This window comes from Mustela erminea, chromosome 3 (assembly GCF_009829155.1).
Source record: "Mustela erminea isolate mMusErm1 chromosome 3, mMusErm1.Pri, whole genome shotgun sequence".
In the NCBI taxonomy this organism is placed as follows: Eukaryota; Metazoa; Chordata; class Mammalia; order Carnivora; family Mustelidae; genus Mustela; species Mustela erminea.
In genome coordinates this window covers 139,149,580-139,168,386 of record NC_045616.1, presented here as the reverse complement: position 1 = coordinate 139,168,386, position 18,807 = coordinate 139,149,580, and the positions used below count along the sequence as shown (strand labels likewise).

At 45.2% G+C, this 18,807-nt stretch overlaps 1 protein-coding gene across 11 annotated transcripts in view; it reads left to right on the top strand.

Annotated features, from left to right (window-relative positions):
* The window catches only part of PDZD2 (PDZ domain containing 2), a 348,844-nt gene that overhangs the window by 313,044 nt on the left and 16,993 nt on the right, over positions 1-18,807 (top strand). For all 11 annotated transcript variants that reach the window (XM_032337686.1, XM_032337688.1, XM_032337684.1 and 8 more), the window contains 8 exons: positions 125-350; positions 1,519-1,636; positions 3,215-3,347; positions 8,030-8,111; positions 9,586-9,620; positions 10,329-10,485; positions 12,018-12,814; positions 16,847-16,994. In XM_032337686.1, coding sequence (XP_032193577.1) covers positions 125-350; positions 1,519-1,636; positions 3,215-3,347; positions 8,030-8,111; positions 9,586-9,620; positions 10,329-10,485; positions 12,018-12,814; positions 16,847-16,994 — 1,696 coding nt within the window. The remainder of the gene's footprint in view (positions 1-124; positions 351-1,518; positions 1,637-3,214; positions 3,348-8,029; positions 8,112-9,585; positions 9,621-10,328; positions 10,486-12,017; positions 12,815-16,846; positions 16,995-18,807) is intronic.

Genomic DNA, 18,807 nt, shown 5'->3' with positions numbered 1-18,807 from the left:
TCTTCTTTATTTTTTTGTCCTTTATTTCCTTCTGGTTTCGGTTTGAGATTTTTTTTTTTCCCCCTACCCTTTGATCTCGGAACAGTCTGAATGTTTTAGCTCTCCTCTCTTCTTGTCTTTCCAGCAAATCCGGAGTGGATTGTTTGTCTTAACAGTGCGCACAAAGTTACTGAGCCCAAGCCTCACGCCCTGCTCCACACCCACACACATGAGCAGATCCAGCTCCCCGAACTTCAACACCAGCTCGGGCAGCTCAGTTGCAGGCCCCGAGGAAGGCAGCTCTTTGTCCCTGGGTCGGAAGGCCCCTGGGCCCAAGGACAGGATCGTCATGGAAGTAACACTGAACAAAGGTGATACCAGCTCTTCCCCACTTTCATCGTATTCTCTTGAGTAACAATTGGCAATCTGGGCTTGGGTTAACTTTTTCTATTTTTTCTATAAATTGTTCTTTTGGAAAAATCTGCTGCCAACAACATATGGTATTCTCTAAATGGACAATGGGATCAGAAGTAGAGGTTTTAGTCCTTTCACTGAAAAAATGAAAAGAAGTTACCACTAGCACAAAGTCTTTTAAGCTCTCCCCAGATGAGTCACTGTGTGTTAGAAACCTGTGTTAAAAAAAAAAAAAACAACAAAAATCAAAAGAACAAAAAAATCACAGACTGGTTTAATTCTATGGCTAATATAAAATTTTAAAGAACAGGGGCGCCTGGGTGGCTTAGTCGATTAAGCATCTGCCTTCAGCTCAGGTTATGATCCCAGGGTCCTGGGATAGAGCCCCTCTTGGGGTGCCCTGCTCAGCCAGGAGTCTGCTTCTTTCCCTCCCAATGCCCCTCCCCCTACTCGTGTGCTCATTCTCTCTCTCTCTCTCTCTCTCAATTAAATAAAAAATCTTCAAAAAATTTTTAAAGAACCAAAGATTATAGTTAAGAAAACATGTAACAACAACTAAAAGTTGTGGGTCTTCACCAAATCTTACTGCTTTTCAACTTTCTTTACTTTTTCTCTACATCTACTATGGAAATATGGTTGGCAGTTAAATAGTTAGGAGATTAGTTGCTGGGGAAAAAAAAAAAAAAGGCAAATGAAAGAAAACCTAAAGCTGTGTATCCAGAATAACAAATACTAGGGGCCCCTGGCAGGCCCAGTTGGTGGCGCGCACAGCTCTTGATCTCAGAATTGTGAGTTGCAGCCCCATGTTGGGTGTAGAGATCACTTAAAGTCTTTTAAAAATATATGTATTACTTTGACTCTCCCTATTCCCAAAAACAGATTTGCGGAGGTTCCTAAGACAAAGCAGAGAATGGAGCACTTAATAATTCACACGGCCCATAGTTAGCCCCCCGGTTCTGCTGCGGACTCATTTCATTTCCAGACTAGGATGATGTTGACAAAGAAAAGCAGGATTTCCGTTCTGAGTCTGATCACAAATAAATGGTTATTGGTCTGAATATACATTAATGCAGCTACAGATCACTTATACTTTTTTTTCTTTTCTGTGACCGATGCCTCTCACAGAGCCGAGGGTTGGGCTAGGCATCGGTGCCTGCTGCCTGGCTCTGGACAACAGCCCTCCCGGGATCTACATTCACAGCCTGGCCCCCGGATCCGTGGCCAAGATGGAGAGCAACCTGAGGTTCGTTGTGAAGCCAATCGTACGGGCTTCTCGAGTGTTAATGAATGTACACGTGAGGTACCCTGCCCTATTTAACACCCTTGTGTGAGATCCTCAACTTTTGTATTATTGGCACTAATAGAGCCAAGATTACAATTAATAGCATTTCCTGAAAGATGAAAAGGTAATCTAAATGAAAGTAGTGTTGACGTAGAGAACTCTAGATCTTGGCTTGCCTATTTTGGTCTGTTTGGACTCGGAAGCTCAGTTTCAGAAACTTGACAGAATACAACTCTGTATAAATATCTATGATTACCTGAGTATTTCCTTTCATGTTTATATTCACTTATGCAAAATTCACATGTGATGCCGGGAACCGCTCCTAACAGTTCATGATCGCTAGATACACAGAGTCCCGAAATCCTGCCCTTCCTTCAGCAGGAGGCCTTTGTGATTGAACATGACCTCTTGAGGCTTTCCTGTTGTTTCACTTCTTTTTGAGTGATGTTGTCTAGAAGCTTATTGTCTGAAATCACTGCGTGTCTGATTTCTCAGTCCGGCTAGTAGATCGGTAGCCTGGATGTGTGTTTGCACAAGAGATGTCTAGGTGTTCTGTCTACAGTAATTGCAGTGGGTCTGTGCCCACCTAAACTTCACAAGAAGTACACACATTGCACAAAGCGTCCTGTGCAAACAGTATCACCTTTCTCCCCTGTAAGCTTCCAAGTCCTTGAGCAGTTGAGGAATTGTCCAAAATGACATTCCTTGAGGTTGCCATTCTGGGGCCCTGTCAATAGATTATGTTTTTAGTTAATCATCAGAGTGAATTTCCATACCAAAAAAAGAAAAAGTTAGCAAATCATCCAAAGTACATTAAAGAAAATATACTTTTAGAACCCCAGGAAAAAAAATCCTTTAATGACATCCCAAGATGATGTTTCTTTCTTGAATGGTTCCATATGTCTGGAACCTGCCAAATGAACATTCTTCAAATCCCACATAAAGAGTCTTTGTTCTCTCATACTGAGTTCTCTGCCTATAATTTCAAGTCAAAATGGGCATCTTGTCCCCAATTTCTCATTTCTTCAAATTTAAAACATTTTTACAAACTCTTGGGTAACCTTTGAGCTCCAGATATTTCCTCCTCGAATTATATTACAATAATCATTTCAAGATGGCAGGAAAAAAGAAAATGATGGTGGTCAAGGGGCTATCTTGTGATGAAAAGGGAGACAGACCTGACTTCAATAGTGTGTGATGTCAGGGTGACCTCTCTGAGCCTCGGGCCTTATCTAAATAATAGGAATAATAATACGTAGTCCAAGTAGTGTTATGTGAATTTTTCGTAGGGGCACCCGGTCTACACCACGTGCTCAAGAAATGAAAACCCTTGTTATCGTCCCATTATCAATTTATTTAACTCAGATATGCATGACTCCTTTGCCAGCTTAATATCCAACATGCTTTACGAACGTGTTGCCTTTTTACCCATATGCAAAGACAAAAGGATGTCATGAAAAGACTTCATGTTATAAACCTCTCCTGTAAGATCCTGTAAAAAGCTGTTACCTCAGAGTGCTGGTCATTTGCCTTCCCTAGCCGCGGTGATCAAATCCTGGAAGTGAACTCGGTCAACGTCCGCCACGCTGCTTTAAGCAAGGTCCATACCATCCTGAGCAAATGCCCCCCAGGACCTGTTCGCCTTGTCATCGGCCGGCACCCTAACCCAAAGGTGAAGTATTTCATATCATTCTGAGGAGGGGCAGAGGGCGTGGCTGTTTGTGCAGCAGCAGTGGGACCCGTGCTCGTATGATGACGCACACTCTTTGGTGAGACAGTTTACCCAGCTGGGCACGGTCATCAGTGGCTTGTGGTCACACGGCGACCAGGGTAACCGATACCCATGGGAAACAAATCACGGGTCTGGACTTCTTCGTCTTCACACTCGTAGAAATTTTATGAGGAAATTTTGATATTGTTATTGGTGAATATAAAATATGATTGATAGGGCGCCTGGGTGGCTCAGTGGGTTAAGCTGCTGCCTTCAACTCAGGTCATGATCTCAGGGTCCTGGGATCAAGTCCCACATCGGGCTCTCTGCTCAGCAGGGAGCCTGCTTCCCTTCCTCTCTCTCTGCCTGCCTCTCTGCCTACTTGTGATCTCTCTCTGTCAAATAAATAAATAAAAATCTTTAAAAAAATAAAATAAAATAAAAAAACAAAATATGATTGATAGAAGATAAGAGTACCGGGTTCCTAGGACGTCCCAGCTGGTGGTTTGACCTCTGGTGAGATATTGAACCTTTTTGGGTTTCTGCATCCAGAAAATCTGAGAGCACTGGACTAAATGGTCTGTCCAGGCCATCCTTGACCTGAGCAGAATACTTCTATAATTAAGGCTTAGGAGCCCACTAATTTTTTTTCAGCATCGATATCACATTATTGAACTTGCAGACCATCATAGCCCCTGTTTCCTCGGACTTTGCTGATATGTGATTGTATCTTCTCTATACTGAAGCAGTTGCTTTGAATTTTTTAAGGTTAACCAGAGGCCTTTAGCAAATTGGACTCTACTGGCCTTGAGCACTATTATTTTGTTGTTTTGAGTACTTGATGTAAAAGTCTTTTTAGGTTAGCTTGTCTCTAGTATTACAATCAGATGTATCTTTATGAAATTTAACCTTTTCTTCCAACAACTCAAATGCTCCTTAAGGACATTAGCCCTTGTCGTGCCTGTCCTATGTATCATTTGTACTGTTGTGTCCTAAATGGGCCCAGGCCATTTGATGGACTCACATGCCATTCTGAGAGTGAGACGCCTGTGCAGAGAGACCTGGCGGGTCCTCCCATGTGTGAGATTTCTTCAGTATGTAAATTATATGGCATCATGTTTCGTGTCTCAGTGGGGTCCATTGCACTGGCTTTCCACAGTGCTTGGTCAACCATTAGACTGATTCAAAGTCAACTCCACTACTGTTTGTTTCCCAGATTGTGTTCTCTCGTCTACATGCATTCTCCTAGATGTCTTAAAGAAAAACTTCTTGAATATCATTAATATAAAATCAAGTCCTGCTTCTACCTTTTTGCATTTTGTCTCTTGTCCCTTCCTATTTTTCCTCCTTTCTACTTTGTAGTTTTGACACTTTCCCTTAAAACCTATTCTCCTTTGTCTCCTACTGCCCCCATGGCTCTCTTTGGGTCATTTTTAATAGCATTCTGCCTCCTACCCACAGTTCGAGTGGTCTTGGCTCCTTCCTCCAGGGTCCTCTCTTGGATTCCATCTCCTGCATGGCCTTACCCCCTACCCCCTTCCCCCTTCAAAGCAGCGCAATAAGCTGGGGCTGACCTAGTATGTCCCTCAGCAACTTCATAAAAAATTCAGTTCTCACGGTTTGCAGTCACTGACTTCAAGGCATTTCTGACTTCAGAATCCATTCCAACATAGCACAGGTCACGATTTGTGTGGAGGTCTGCTTCTTCTCAGCCCAAAAGCATCTGCCTAATTTGCCAATATAATCAAACATCAAAATGGCATTTCAGTGCAAAGCATAATAATCCTGATGGACTGGTGGTCTGAGAGCCTGTTGAATCCAGGTTGATTCTTGCCTCTAGCCACAGTAAAATGGTCATCATGACGGCGCTAGAGATACATCCCGCAAAACCAGATTTTAGTATTTGTTTGACTAGATCTCACATTTCTTCGTAGGTAAACATGGTGTTCTTAGTAGTAACATCACCCTGTATTTTCCTTTTGGTCAAGATTCCACTTTATGTTTAATGTATTTTTATTCCACTCACCCCGGTATTTCATGCCAATAGTACATTTTGGTTCTAAATGTATGTGCTTCCTTAGTTTTCATGTTGTTCCAATAGAAATACCACAAGGATTTGCTTTTCTTCTGTTTCTCATAATGACTGGAGCAGTGGCTGCCCAATTGGGATATTCAAACCCTCCAGGTCTAGACAAGCTAAGATCTTGGACTTGCCAGAAGAAGGTCAGGGGGATCCATTTTTAGCTGGTACTGGGGCTCTCAGCATGTATAGAATTACCCAGGAAGTCTTTCACTTGTTTCAAACCCTACCATTTTTTCCCACTCAGAAAAACAGTTGCAAATATTGAAAGTTTAATGTCAAGAAAAAGTAGCAACCACTGTCTAAGCTGGTATTTTTTCCTGACTCATCTATACAAAATTGCTCTTTGCTTTATGAAGTGTGTATGTGTATGTGTGTGTCTGTGTGTGTATTCAAGTGTATATCCCTGTGTGCATGTATGTGTGTTTGTTGTTATTATTTCCTGTAAGGCCCACCAGAAAGTATTACATAAACATGATGCGATTATGGTTTATCTGTTAGGTTCAAATGTAATGCTGAATCCTATATAGCTTTATGTCCTATACAGATTGCTATGCTTACCCAAATGTTATTATGTACAAATGTTATGTACAAATGTTATTATGTACAAATTGCTATGCTTATGCAAATGTTATTTATGCTAAATGTTATTTTACCACACAAAATTGCCATTCTAAATTTACAGTATTCTTACCTTAAAAAAAAAGAAATTCTATGCAAGCTAGGTAATGGCCTTTTAAAATATCTCATAATTCAGCATACCTCAGGCTTTTTAAAAATCTTTTCTATGAATAAGAACAGTTATGGGTAACAACTGATGGGGGGGAAATCCATGAATCTACCATGATAACAGTAAATATAGAAAGAAAAAAAGTTAGAAAATGACTATTTTGAAAAGTTCATTGTAAAAATTGATCCAAGTAAAAATGATCAATGATGTTAAAACCGTTGAGTAAAAACATACTGGGAGCACGATATGGATGCTGTTGCAAGCTGTCTCCTCACAGATCACTCACTGATGACCAAAAAAAAAAAAAAAAACAGTGGAAAGATCTGGTGAATTCCATCCTAACCAAGTGGTCAAAGTTATCACCAGTCATGAAACATGAGTCATTGACCCCAAATACCTCTCTGAAACCTGAGAAGGAAACAGTTTTAGTAGTTTTTCTGCCCCCCAAAAACAGTGCATCATCTCAATCTCAGCATAAGAAGCTATCACACAAATCCTAACTGAGGGTTTGATTGACCTGGGTTTCTTCCAAAATATCAGCATTGTGACAAAGAAAGGCTCAGCAATGTTCTGGCTTAAAGGAGTCTAAAAAGACATGGCAACTAGACCCTGAATTGAATTCCGGATTGCCAAAAATGAAATTTCTCTGAAGCATTACTATGCAAGGGTGTTGGCTGGTGACGGTCTACTAAGATCCATGAGATAATGAGCTTGTACCAGAATGCAAATCAGTTACATCACGATGTACACCGCTCAGTTCAGGGGACACTTTTGCCCAGCAACACACTGGTGGTGAAAAACTGAGTGTTGGAAAGCATTCTAGAGGAAAAACCTGTCTTGTTGCAAGCTGGCATCAAACTTCTTAGGAACTACTTCCATCTACAGACATTTCTGAAGGATAGTGTTAGGACAGTTGGCTAAATTGGAATAAGAAATGTAAACTAGATGGTCATTTGTATCAGTGTTACATTTCCTAGAATGGCAATAGTGCCAGGGTTATTGAAGAGAATGTTCTTGTTTTGAGGAGACACATGCTAAAATATTTCTGGGTGAAGGTTCCTGATGTCTGCAGCTAACTTCCAGATGGTTTGGTAAAAAGTGAAGCTGTGTGTGTGTGTGTGTGTGTGTGTGTGTGTGTGTGTGTGTGTGTAGAAAGAGCATGAGCAGGGCACCTGGTGGCTCAGTTGGTTAAGCCTCTGACTCCTGGTTTAGGCTCAGGTCATAGTCCGGCGGTCATGAGATCGAGCCCTGCACCGGGCTCTGTGCTCAGATTATCCCTCCCTGTTCCTCTGCTTCTCCCTCCCCTCCTGTGCCTTCTCTCTCCCTCCCTCTTTCTCTCTCTGTCAAATAAATAGATTTCAGATAGATAGATAGATATAGATATATCTCAAATCAGTCTTAAAAAAGCATGAGTGTAAATGTGGCAGAATGTTTAAAACCAACAACCACAAAGAGTACCCTCTTTTTACGCTACTCTTACAAGCTTTAGGTAGGTTGGCGATTGTTTAAATAAAATCTAGGGGAAAAAAGAATTAGAAGTGAAAGTTCCAGAGAAAGGCAGGTTTTGGCCCATGGTTGGTACCTGTGGCACCTGAGCGTTAACGATGCTGGGAAGCAGCCTAAGACCTTGTTCCAAACACACCGTCGGAAGCGATTGGCTAACCCGGTGTCCTTATGTGCCCTGAGTCATTGCTTCCGAGGGTGGACATAATCACGGGCTTTGTGGTTTCCTTCCTTATCTGCACTCAGCCTCTGACTCAGGTCCTAGCTACTTTTATTGGGGGGAAATAAATAAATAAAACCATCTAATTTGTGCTTTCTGCTGAAAATCAGATTTCCGAGCAGGAAATGGATGCAGTGATCGCACGCAGCACTTATCAGGAGAGCAAGGAGGCCAGCTCCTCTCCTGGCTCAGGTACTATAATAGCCCGTCTTCATTCAGTGTTCAGCAGAGCTTCTCAGGAAGCTCCCCTGGGGGCCCTGCCCCATGCCGGGTTACTGGATTCTTTGTCATCATTGGGTTTGCCAGAAGTCATTGTCAACCAGATCCTGTGCTTTCTCCCAGCTGCTGTTTTTGATTTCTGCTGTTACTTAATGTGCTTTATTAAAGTTCTAATCATGCATGCTTCTTACACTATGAGATAATTTGCAAAAGTGAGTTAACAGCATTTCACGTGTTTATGTGTAATTCATCTGAAATAGCCGAGGAGGAAAAGTAATACCAATATATCGGTTGTTTGGTAGACACAGAGTGTTCTCTATCCCAAAGCCTGGGGTTTCTTCATGTGAACTAAAGATTTCCACCCAGTAAGGCAACCTTCCTTCAATAATAAGTAGATATTTTTTTAGATTTCAACTTAGGAAGGGTAACCATAGAAGCTCCCCAAATCATGATTTCCGCCTTCTTAAGTGGAAAAGTTCAGGCAGAGAAGGATTGAGATAGTAAGAATTTCCTATGAATTTCAAATGGGAAACATTGCGTCAAGTTTTAAAAGTAATGTTTCCGGTAGAATGGAAATCCAAAGGGACTCTGCAAACATGTCTCAACTCAAGATATTGCCGATGTCAAGATTGATGTCAGGAGAAAAAGGAACTGAGCTATGAGTTACTGGTTGTCAGAGGAAAAAGAAGGCATAGGATTTTTTGGCAGCCATGTAATACCCTGATTATTTGCATCTGTAATTAATATATTTAGAGTGGCCACAGCCATAATGGGCTCTTTATTCGGCCAGCTCCTTCTCCTGACATGCCTGCGAGCTGTCCCCTCATAACCTTGGCATACCCCTGCCATCATTCATGAAAGATTTTATTAAGCTGTGAAATTCATGCACAAGATCTTTTTGCTCATGGCACATAATTTAAAGTTTTGATGCCAAATCTTTTCATCCTTCTACTGAAAACCAATATAGGTATTCAACCCTCCTCCGAGTTCCTTCGTGAGTTTCCTGAGTGTTGTTTCTCTGTTCGTTGATCCTTCAGTCCACTCAACAGATAGCACTGAATACTCCCTAGATCCAGGTGCAGTGCTGAGCACTGTGCGGTCAGATCAGTGAAGGTCTCAGTGAAGCATTACATAATTGAGGAAGGGAGACGAGGGGCATCCACTTATAATTAAATTATACTGTGTGTATGGAAATGGCAATACAAAAGACTTTCAAGATTCAGAAGTTACTTCTGACTGGGATCATCCCACCAATGGGGGCTGAAAATGGGAGTTGGGATGGAGTAGGGATCGGGTACCTATGCATATGCACCTGGTCCATCAGCGTCAGTGAAGCAAAGGGGGTGTTCATGTGTTTGGCTCCTTCTTTTGTGGATAAGAATGTAAAATATTTGCAAGGATGTGAGCTTTGCTGTTTTGACAGTCTGGTGAATTTTCTCTCCAACAGGTACCCCCTTGAAGAGTCCCTCTCTTGCAAAAAAGGTGAGTCAAGGCGCACTGCTGCCTCACTCCGCTGGCTCATGAACCAATTCCTGGAGCCCTTAAGTCAGCCCTGAAGGTTTTGGCTACTTCACAGATGACGGCAACAACGCTAATTTGAGAAGATACAAAAATGGGTGTTTCTTTTATTAAATACTCAACTAAGGAAAGAATAGAGCAACAATAAAAGAACTGAGCTGCAGTTTAAGAAGCGGTTTTCAAACTGCTCCACAATAGAGGGGTCCCCAGTTGGTTTTCGGGGGGACCCTTGACTTTAAGGAGACTGGAATCTTTCCCAGCTGGCGATGGCTCAGTCCCAGTGGATCCGAGCACAGGACTCAGACTCCCCTCTTTTCTGTTCCATCACTAGGCTGAACCAGTGGCTTGGAATGGCGTCCCATTTTCCTATCTCTTCCCCCAGTGTTTTTCCTGGGTTGGTTGATATATTGCTTCTGTGGCTTTTCTGGTCATCGCTAAACATTTGGCCAAAAAAAATCTCTTAAAAACATTGTCTGGCAGCAACTGTTGCCTTTTTCATTAGTTGTTTAATTTAGCCGTCCTAGGGTCCATGGGAGTGGGTGTCCACTCTCACCACTGCTGCAGACGGCCACGGGTGAGAACAGAGTGTTCTTGGAAAGCCGGGAATTACTGTTTCAGATAACCGCCTTCTGGCCTGCCTTCCTCCTCATCCCGCTCCGTCTCCTCCAACAGGACGCCCTGACGTCTGAAGCCGAAGCCTCCCCATACTTTGCCCACAGCGTCCCAGGCTCCCTGTCAGACTTCGTGGTGGCTGCTTCTGAGGATGAGGACCCTCCGGGCAGCGGCGGCAGCACCTCCGAGGACGGTGGCCCCCCAGCCAAAACCTCCAGTAAACAATGCTATTCTCTGACTCGGGTCCCATTGGTTTATACAGCAGGACAGTATAATGTCCTGGGGACATATAACGGGGACCTGGAAACCATGGCTTTGGTCGCCTAGAAGCCGACTTTTTACCCTGACTAAATTCTGAATTTATTTTTGGAAAATACAGCCCCTGTCCCCCCCGCTGACTGCCCCTTGGTTCTGGGTCGAAGGGTCCAGGCTCACGTTCTGTACCCGAGTGTTGGAGGTGGCTCACCTGGTCAGTGTTCAGATCTTACTTACGTAGCATCATCTTGACATTTATGGCATGAAATCAGCGTGACCACCTAACAGCCTTCTGTTTTAGGGATTTCTAGCCAAATCCCAGGTCCCTTCCCTCACCAGGCCCAAACTGAATTGATTTAAGAAGGCAGTTGAGTGAAAGATTCAGAACTCGTAAGAGATCGGTGTTGTCAAACAGTTGTTTGCTTCTAAATCTCCTTGATCACGCTCTCACTGTACTATGAGAGAATGATCTGATGCGAACCGTACTGATTCCTCCAGCTTCTGCTGGTGTGATTCGCTTTTTTTTTTTTCTTTTTTCTTTTCTTTTCTTTTGTTGTTTGTTTGTTTGTTTCTACTGTCTGCACCAGAACATCCCTGTCTTAGGATAGGCAGACTTGACCACTCTGGCTCTCATTTGGAACAGCCGACAAGCTTACTCCTGTCTCTGATAGAGGCTTTTTTTTTTTTTTTTAAGATTTTGTTCATTTATTTGACAGACAGAGATCACAAGTAGTCAGAAGCAGGCAGAGAAAGAGGAAGGAAAGCGGGCTCCCTGCCGAGCAGAGAGCCCGATGAGCCTAGGATCATGACCTGAGCCTAAGGCAGAGGCTTTAACCCACTGAACCACCCAGGCACCCCTGATAGAAGCATTTCTCTCACACGGTGGAAGCACATGTAATTCGCCACACATTTAGCAAGCCCTGGACGATTTGCTGAGCAGCACGGGCTTTCCCTGTCCTGCTTGGAACTTACATAGATAATATAATCTCGGGCTTCCCAGTACCATGCTCTAGGAGCTTCTGTGTGCCGCACGCCTCTGCCCCCAGCCGTCTCTGCAAATGAAAGAAGGGCCTGGTGTGATCAGAAGGTGCAGGGGTGTGGGGCTGGCTGGTCTCCGGGCATCGGCCCAAAGAGGACTTCCCAGCAACAGCATCTGGTTTGAACCCTAGCAGTGTGTTAGGCATCCTGGACGTTGAATTAAACATTTCTGTCTCTAGGCAGCATACAATCCAGAGGTTGAGGTTAAGAAAATAAATAAAATAAAACTAAGCAAACAAAAAGGGAGGCCATTAGGAAAAGGAGAGAGAGAAGCCGGCTGTCTACTGGGTGCAAATCGCAGGAGGCCATATCCTTGAATCTGGGTGGTCAGTGGCCAGAGGCTGAATGGCCAGCAGTTTTGAGGGTGGGAATGCTCCTGTGTAATGAGGGGGATTTATAAAACAAGGCCAGCGGGAAACCCTATTCATTTGACTATTTCTTTCCCCATCCCCACAGCTCACAAGGAGCCAGGAAAACCCCGAGCCAACAGCCTTGTGACGCTAGGAAGCCAGCGGTCCTCTGGGCTCTTCCACAAGCAGGTGACGGTTGCCAGACAAGCCAGTCTTCCTGGAAGCCCGCAGCCCCCCCGGAACCCGCTCCTCCGCCAGAGGAGGGTGGGCTGCTATGACACAGACGATGCTAGCGATGAGGAAGAGTTTGACGGCGAAGGGGACTGCATTTCTCTCCCGGGGACCCTTCCTGGTCCCAGCAGGCCTCTGACAGAGGTCAACTCAAGGCACACCCTGATGACCTCTTCCAAGGTCATGGGTATCAACAGCCGGGGGGAACAGCCCCAGAAAACCGTGGTCAGCAAGGCCTCCTCAGTGCCTCTCCTTGGCAGCTCACTGAACTTAGAGGAGAGTGTCCCAGAGGGCCTGGGGGACACTCCTTCCCGAGCAGCCAACCTGTTGGCCTCTGCGGAAGCCCACAGGGGTGGCCCTGGCTGCTCAGGGAGGAAGGAGCTCTCTGGATCAAAGAGTTCCCCCAAATTAGAATACAAAGCTGACACAGGCACCCAGAGTCTGGGGAACACAGATCCCCCCAGGTCTGCCCAGCAGAAGAATGACAGCCTGGGGTCCAGGCACAAACCAGTGGCCAGAGTCAGCCCACATCACAAAAGGCCCGAGGCTGACGCCAGGCCCAGCACCTCGGAGACGGTGCATCTGACCGCTGGAGCCGACGTCCCCTGTGTCCGGGCCACTTCCAGCAAAGAGACCAGGCCTGGTTTTCATCCAGGGGGAACGGCGGAAAAGGTAACTGATCTCCTCTTCATAACTTGGGACCTGAGTCACTACCCTGTGAGGGAGGATGGGGTGTGTGAGAGCGTGACCCGCCTGGAAGAGGGTTAGTGGCTGGCGGCTTCTCTTGCCGCGGTCATTCGTTGCCGTCCACGGGCTGCTCGGGAGCCTGCCTGCGTATCAGCCGGGAGGTGGGGGCCCGTGCCCAGGGACCCGGTCATCGATCAGCCTGCCGGACGATGAAATCATTCTCTTGCCTGGACACGGGGCCATGGTGGATGAGGGAAGGGGGGCGGGAGACTGGCGAAGAGCACCGGCTCTGCTCCGCTGGCGGGTGGGGGACCACGGAGGCAAGTTTTGGACCCAGATCGTCTCCCAGACCTGGGCTGACCATCAAACACAGCCTAACAGTGCTTCCCTCCAGTTGATGAGGTTCTGAGCGACCCTTCTCTCTCCCAGACTTTGGTGATGATGTGGAATGATTCTCACCCTCGTTGTGAGAATCACGTGAAATAATGGGCACGCTAGAAACCGATAACACGCTGGGCCGCCTGGCTGGCTCAGTCGGGAGCGTGTGACTCTCGATCTCGGGGTTTTAAGTGTGAGCCCCATATTGGGTGTAGAGATTACTTACATATAAAATCTTAAAAAAAGAAACTTACAACGCACCACTTTAGATGCAAGGCAGTATTATTTATGTTACAGCTTTATTGCACATATGCTACAACGAAGTAGAATTGTCAAATTGCTCATTTGTAATCAGTAAACTTCCACTTAAGCAAAGAGAGTGTGAGAGAAACGAATGTTGTTTACAATCTCAACATAAATAGTTTCTCTCTGAGGTGATTGTAAGGCCGTGTTTATAAAGATGCGTGTTCGAGTGCTTTATACAAACATACGTGTAAACGGACCAGGAAATAGGAAGTCATACAAACTGTATTAGGCAGAAGGGATTTTTGTTAAGTGTATAGAAGAAGTAGAAACATCCATCCGTCCTTCATCCTCCTAAAAAGTGTTATCGGTTCCAACTAGCATATGTTCATTTCTTTTTTTTTTTTTAAGATTTTGTTTCTTTATTTGAGAGAGGGGGAGAGCGCAAGCAGGGGGAGGGGCAGAGGCAGAAGCAGGTCTCCCGCTGAGCGGGGAGCCTCATGCGGGGCTCAGTCCCAGGACCCTCAGATCACAACCTGAGCTGAAGGCAGAGGTTAGCCAACTGAGCCACCCAGGCCCCCCTACCGTACGTGTTCTAAAATGCAAAGTTAACAGGTTTCAAAAAGTATCCTCAGCCCATTTTGGATATCTATATAAATCAGGGGTTTTATTCATGATAGCTTATATAGAGCTTTTGTCATTGTGAATGAGTATTCCCAGTAAGAATTTCGAGATGCATTTAAAACTTTTGCACAAAAGTTTAACTCTTCTTGGTTGTCTTCTACTGTTTTTATTGAATACTTTTTAAATTGAGACCAACGTCATATAAGAAGATTAAACATTTTAAAATACAGTTCCGCTCTCTCCTCTGCTGCCACCTTTGGGCCACTTTCTGACTACTTAACTCAGAGGGTGAATTTTAAATAAAGCTGATATAACTTCGTAGTGAATTTTCTCTTTTTATAGTAGGTTTTAGATAGAAGAAAGGAAGATTAAGTAATTGACACTTGGCTAAAGTGAAATTTTGAAATATTAAATGTGAATTTCATTTATTCAGATAAGTCCTAACCCTAAGTGCTAAACTGAGGAGCTGCTCTTACAGTCTTGGATATCATTAAGCGAGTATAAAGACAATAATATCTTACATCTAGAAAGCCTTTTGTGGGCTGCATGTGGTTTCTATAATGGTTCACTTAATCCTCTTTTATTTAAAACTCTATGAGGGTGCCTGGGTGGGTCAGTTGGTTAATGTCCGACTCTTGATTTTGGCTCAGGTCATGATTTCAGGATCGTGGGATCAAACCCCGGGTCAGGCCCTGTGCTGCTCGTGGAGCCTGCTTAAGAGTCTCTGTCTCCCTCCAACCCTCCCTCACTGTACGTGTGCTCGCTCTTTCTTTCTCAAAAAAAAATTAAATAAATAAATAAAGTAAAAAAATAATAAAATAAAACGCTATGAGTTAGACAGGGCAAGTCTTTTTTTTTTTTTTTAACATATAATGTATTATTTGCTTCAGGGGTACAGGTCTGTGGATCATCACTCTTACACAATTGACAGCACTCACCGTAACATATACCTCCCCACTGTCCATAATCCAACCACCCTATCCCGCCCCTGCCACACCCAGCAATGCTCAATTTGTTTCTTGAGATTAAGAGTCTCTTATGGTTTGTCTCCCTCCTGATCCCATCTTGTTTCATTTTTTCCCCTCCCTGCCCCCTGCAACCCCCTACTCTGCCTCCAAAATTCCTCATATCGGAGAGATCATATGATAATTGTCTTTCTCTGAATGACTTATTTCATTTAGCATAATACCCTCTAGCTCCATCCCCTTCATTGCAAAGGGCAAGATTTCATTTTTGATGGCTGCATAGTATTCCATCGTATATATGTACCACATCTTCTTTATCCATTTATCTGTTGATGCACATCTAGGCTCTTTCCATAGTTTAGCAATTATGGATATTGCTGCTATGAATATTTGGGCCCATGTACCCCTTAGGATCACTACATTCGTATCTTTAGGGTAAATACCCAGTAGTGTGATTGCTAGGTTGTAGGGTAGCTCTACTTTCAACTTTTTGAGGAACCTCCCTGCTGTTTTCCAGAGTGGCTACACCAGCTTGCATTCCCACCAACAGTGTAGGAGGATTCCCCTTTCTCCACATCTGTGCGAACATCTGTTGTTCCCTGACTTGTTAATTGTAATCATTCTGACTGGTGTGAGGTGGTATCTCACTGTGGTTTTGATTTGTATTTCCCTGATGCTGAATGTTGTTGAGCACTTTTTCATGTAGACAGGGCAAGTCTTATCTCCATTTTGTCCCCAGTTTTTTAAAGATTTTTTATTTATTTATTTGACAGATCACAAGTAGGCAGAGAGGCAGGCAGAGAGAGGAGGAAGCAGGTTCCCTGCTAAGCAGAGAGCCTGATGTGGGGCTCGATCCCAGGACCCTGAGACCATGACTTGAGCCAAAGGCAGAGGCTTTAACCCACTGAGCCACCCAGGCGCGCCTGTCCCCAGTTTTTTGACTGTGGTAAAATACACCTAACAAAAGCATGCAGTTCAGGGGCAAACATTCATAATGTGCAATATCACCGCCATCTCCAGAAAACTCTGTGCCTGTCCTACAGTAACCCTCCATTCCCTCCCACCAGCCCCCAGAAACCACCACTCCACTGTCTCTCTGATGTCAGCAACTCCCAGTACCTCATCTAAATGGAATCAGACAGTCTGTGTCTTTCTGTGTCTGGCTTCCTTCACTTCCCATAATGTCCTCCAGGCTCATCCCAACTGTAGCATGTGTCAGAACTTCCTTCCTTTCTAAAGCTGAGTAATATTCCATCATAGGTCCGTTCCACATTTTGCTTATCCATTCATCTCTCAATGGATACTTGAACTGCTTCCACATTTTAGCTATTGCAGACAGTGCTGCCATCAACACGGGAGTACACATATCTCTTAGAGAACCTGCTTTCGATTCTTCTGGGTCTATACCCAGAAATGTGATATCTGGATCGTATGGTATCTCTATTTTTATTTTTTTGAGGAACGTCCGTACTATTTTCCGTAGTGGCTGCACCATTTCCCATTCCTGCCAGCAATGCACGTAGGTCCCTTTCCTCTCCATCCCCGCCAACACCTGTTATTTCCGTTTGGGTCACAGCCACCCTTGCGGGTGATTCTCCACGTGATTCTGATTTGCATTTCCCTGATCACCCTCATTTCAAAGTTGAGAAAACCGAGGCTTAGGCAGAGTGACAAGACCGTGTAATTTCTAGCGGCCTTACCCCCAGAATCTCTGAAATTTCTTAAAGCAGAGCTTTTGTGTGTGATGTCTTAGGGCGCAGAAAACCTGAAAGCTGTCAACAGTGACTTGTGGTTGTCATTGTGTCAGGAATCTCTGGGGAAGCTGTCCATCATCGGCGATGAGCATGTCCCTGCCAGCTGGGAGCCTGCTGCTGCCCTGCCCCACCCAGATGCCGGCCGCTGCCCAGAGAACCTGCTCGAAGCTGCACCAGAGCAGGGTCAACAACCCAGGACAGGTAATATTATTTCATTGCTTGTAAGCGTCAAGATGGGAGAGCAGCCCTTACCCTAATAAAAATGTTACATGTGGAGAAATTTGAGGGGGGGGGACCTCTTCCACAGATTAGTGATATTTACAAGCTGCCTGCATTTAACTTTACTAGATCATCATGCCTGAACTCATAGTTTTAATTCCGCATCAGAGTGGTCCATTTCCAGCCACTTGACACTCCTTACTCTTTTGTGATGGGTGCCTTCATGAATGAGACATAAGATGACATAGAGGAGTTCCTGCCCTTCAGAATTTCAATACTCGGCTCACATGAAATCAGATGCACTGAGAAATATTTTTTACTTCCTGCGTCCGCAGAATATAATGTTTGAGCGGCATGCAGAGAGGTCAGTAAGATGCTTTTGGCCTGGGTGACTGGTGCTGGCCCCAGCCAGCCGTCCCGAGCACTAATGCGTCTGTCTCGGCACCTCTGTGACCGACTCTAGCTAGGAAACCGCACCCACGTCTGCCGTGGCCTTCCGCACCTGCAACATCGTTTGCAAAGGCTGCCGGGCCCTCTTCCCCCTCGTGTGCCATAAGTGAGTCATTGTCCTTCCCATGATGAGATTGGGGAAGGGGGTGACATCGAGAACTGCCTCTGTGTCACGTAACCTCCCTCAAAAACGCTCTTCAGTTACACACTTTGCAATAAAGTCAAATTGTTAATAAAAAATGTAGGGTTTGCTCAGCAAGTAGATCCGAAGCTAGAGAATAACCTTCACATCCCCTTCTTTTGTCTCGTTGTGACTGTTCCCCATGGCTGGCACCAGCAGAAGCAGGAAAGTCATTCTGAAGGGAACTCAAATGGTTGGCAGAGGACAGGAGCCCAGAGAGTCAAGTCTTGGCATGTCCCTCACCTTTCATGGGGGCCTGGGGAAGTTACGTACAGTCTCCGCAGAGGTCCTGATGGGCCTACCTTGCTGTGGCCAGGTGCTGTCTACACAGAGGTTATGCATTCAGGGTTTAGGAGTAGGCTATGGGACTGACTTCCCAGGTGACCCCTGGCTGTACACTCTGCGGTCCTGCACCCGTTGCTAAGCCACGCTGTGCCTCAGTTCCCTACTGTTCCAAAGCAGAGGGAGACCAGACCCACCTCATGGTGTTGGGAGGAAAACTAAGTGCATGAGAAACTTGTAGCACAGTGCTAATAATTAGTCCTTCATTGTTGACACAGGGACTTCAGGAGGGGAAAGGCATATGCAATTAAGATGACTAGCGTGGGAGATGAGGAAGGAGTGTAACATTTGGGTAGACAGTCTTCTCAAAGCAGGTGCTTTCATTGTGACGGCATCACTGTAACCCCTGATTCCTAAGAAAATAGCAAATTTACTGTTCTCTCTTATGCCAGTTTCCCCTGATTATCCGATGCCATGGGCCAGAGGCACACAGATTAGCCTGAGGGTGTACAGAGCCTTACAAGGAGGTACCCCCAGGACAGAGGCTCTCCGGGACCCACCTCCTGGAATAACCATGTCCTGCCGTCCCTGGCATCGGCACCTTTCCCTGCACCCGTCCCATCACATGCCCTTTTCTCCCTGCTTTCATTCCATTTTCTTCATCTTCCTCCTCATCACTGTGTGGCCACCTCTTCACCTGGGACCCCTGTCAGGTCCCCACCCCTTCTGTCCCCGCTTCCCAGGTCATGTGGCCTCGCAGTTCTCCCGGGCCTCTGAACACACTCAAGACCCGGTCTAGGCGCAGGGCCAGCTTGCATCCTTCTGCAGCTCCCCTGTGTCTTCCCAAATCAGCCTCCTCTCTCCTCTCCTGCACTGAGCAGC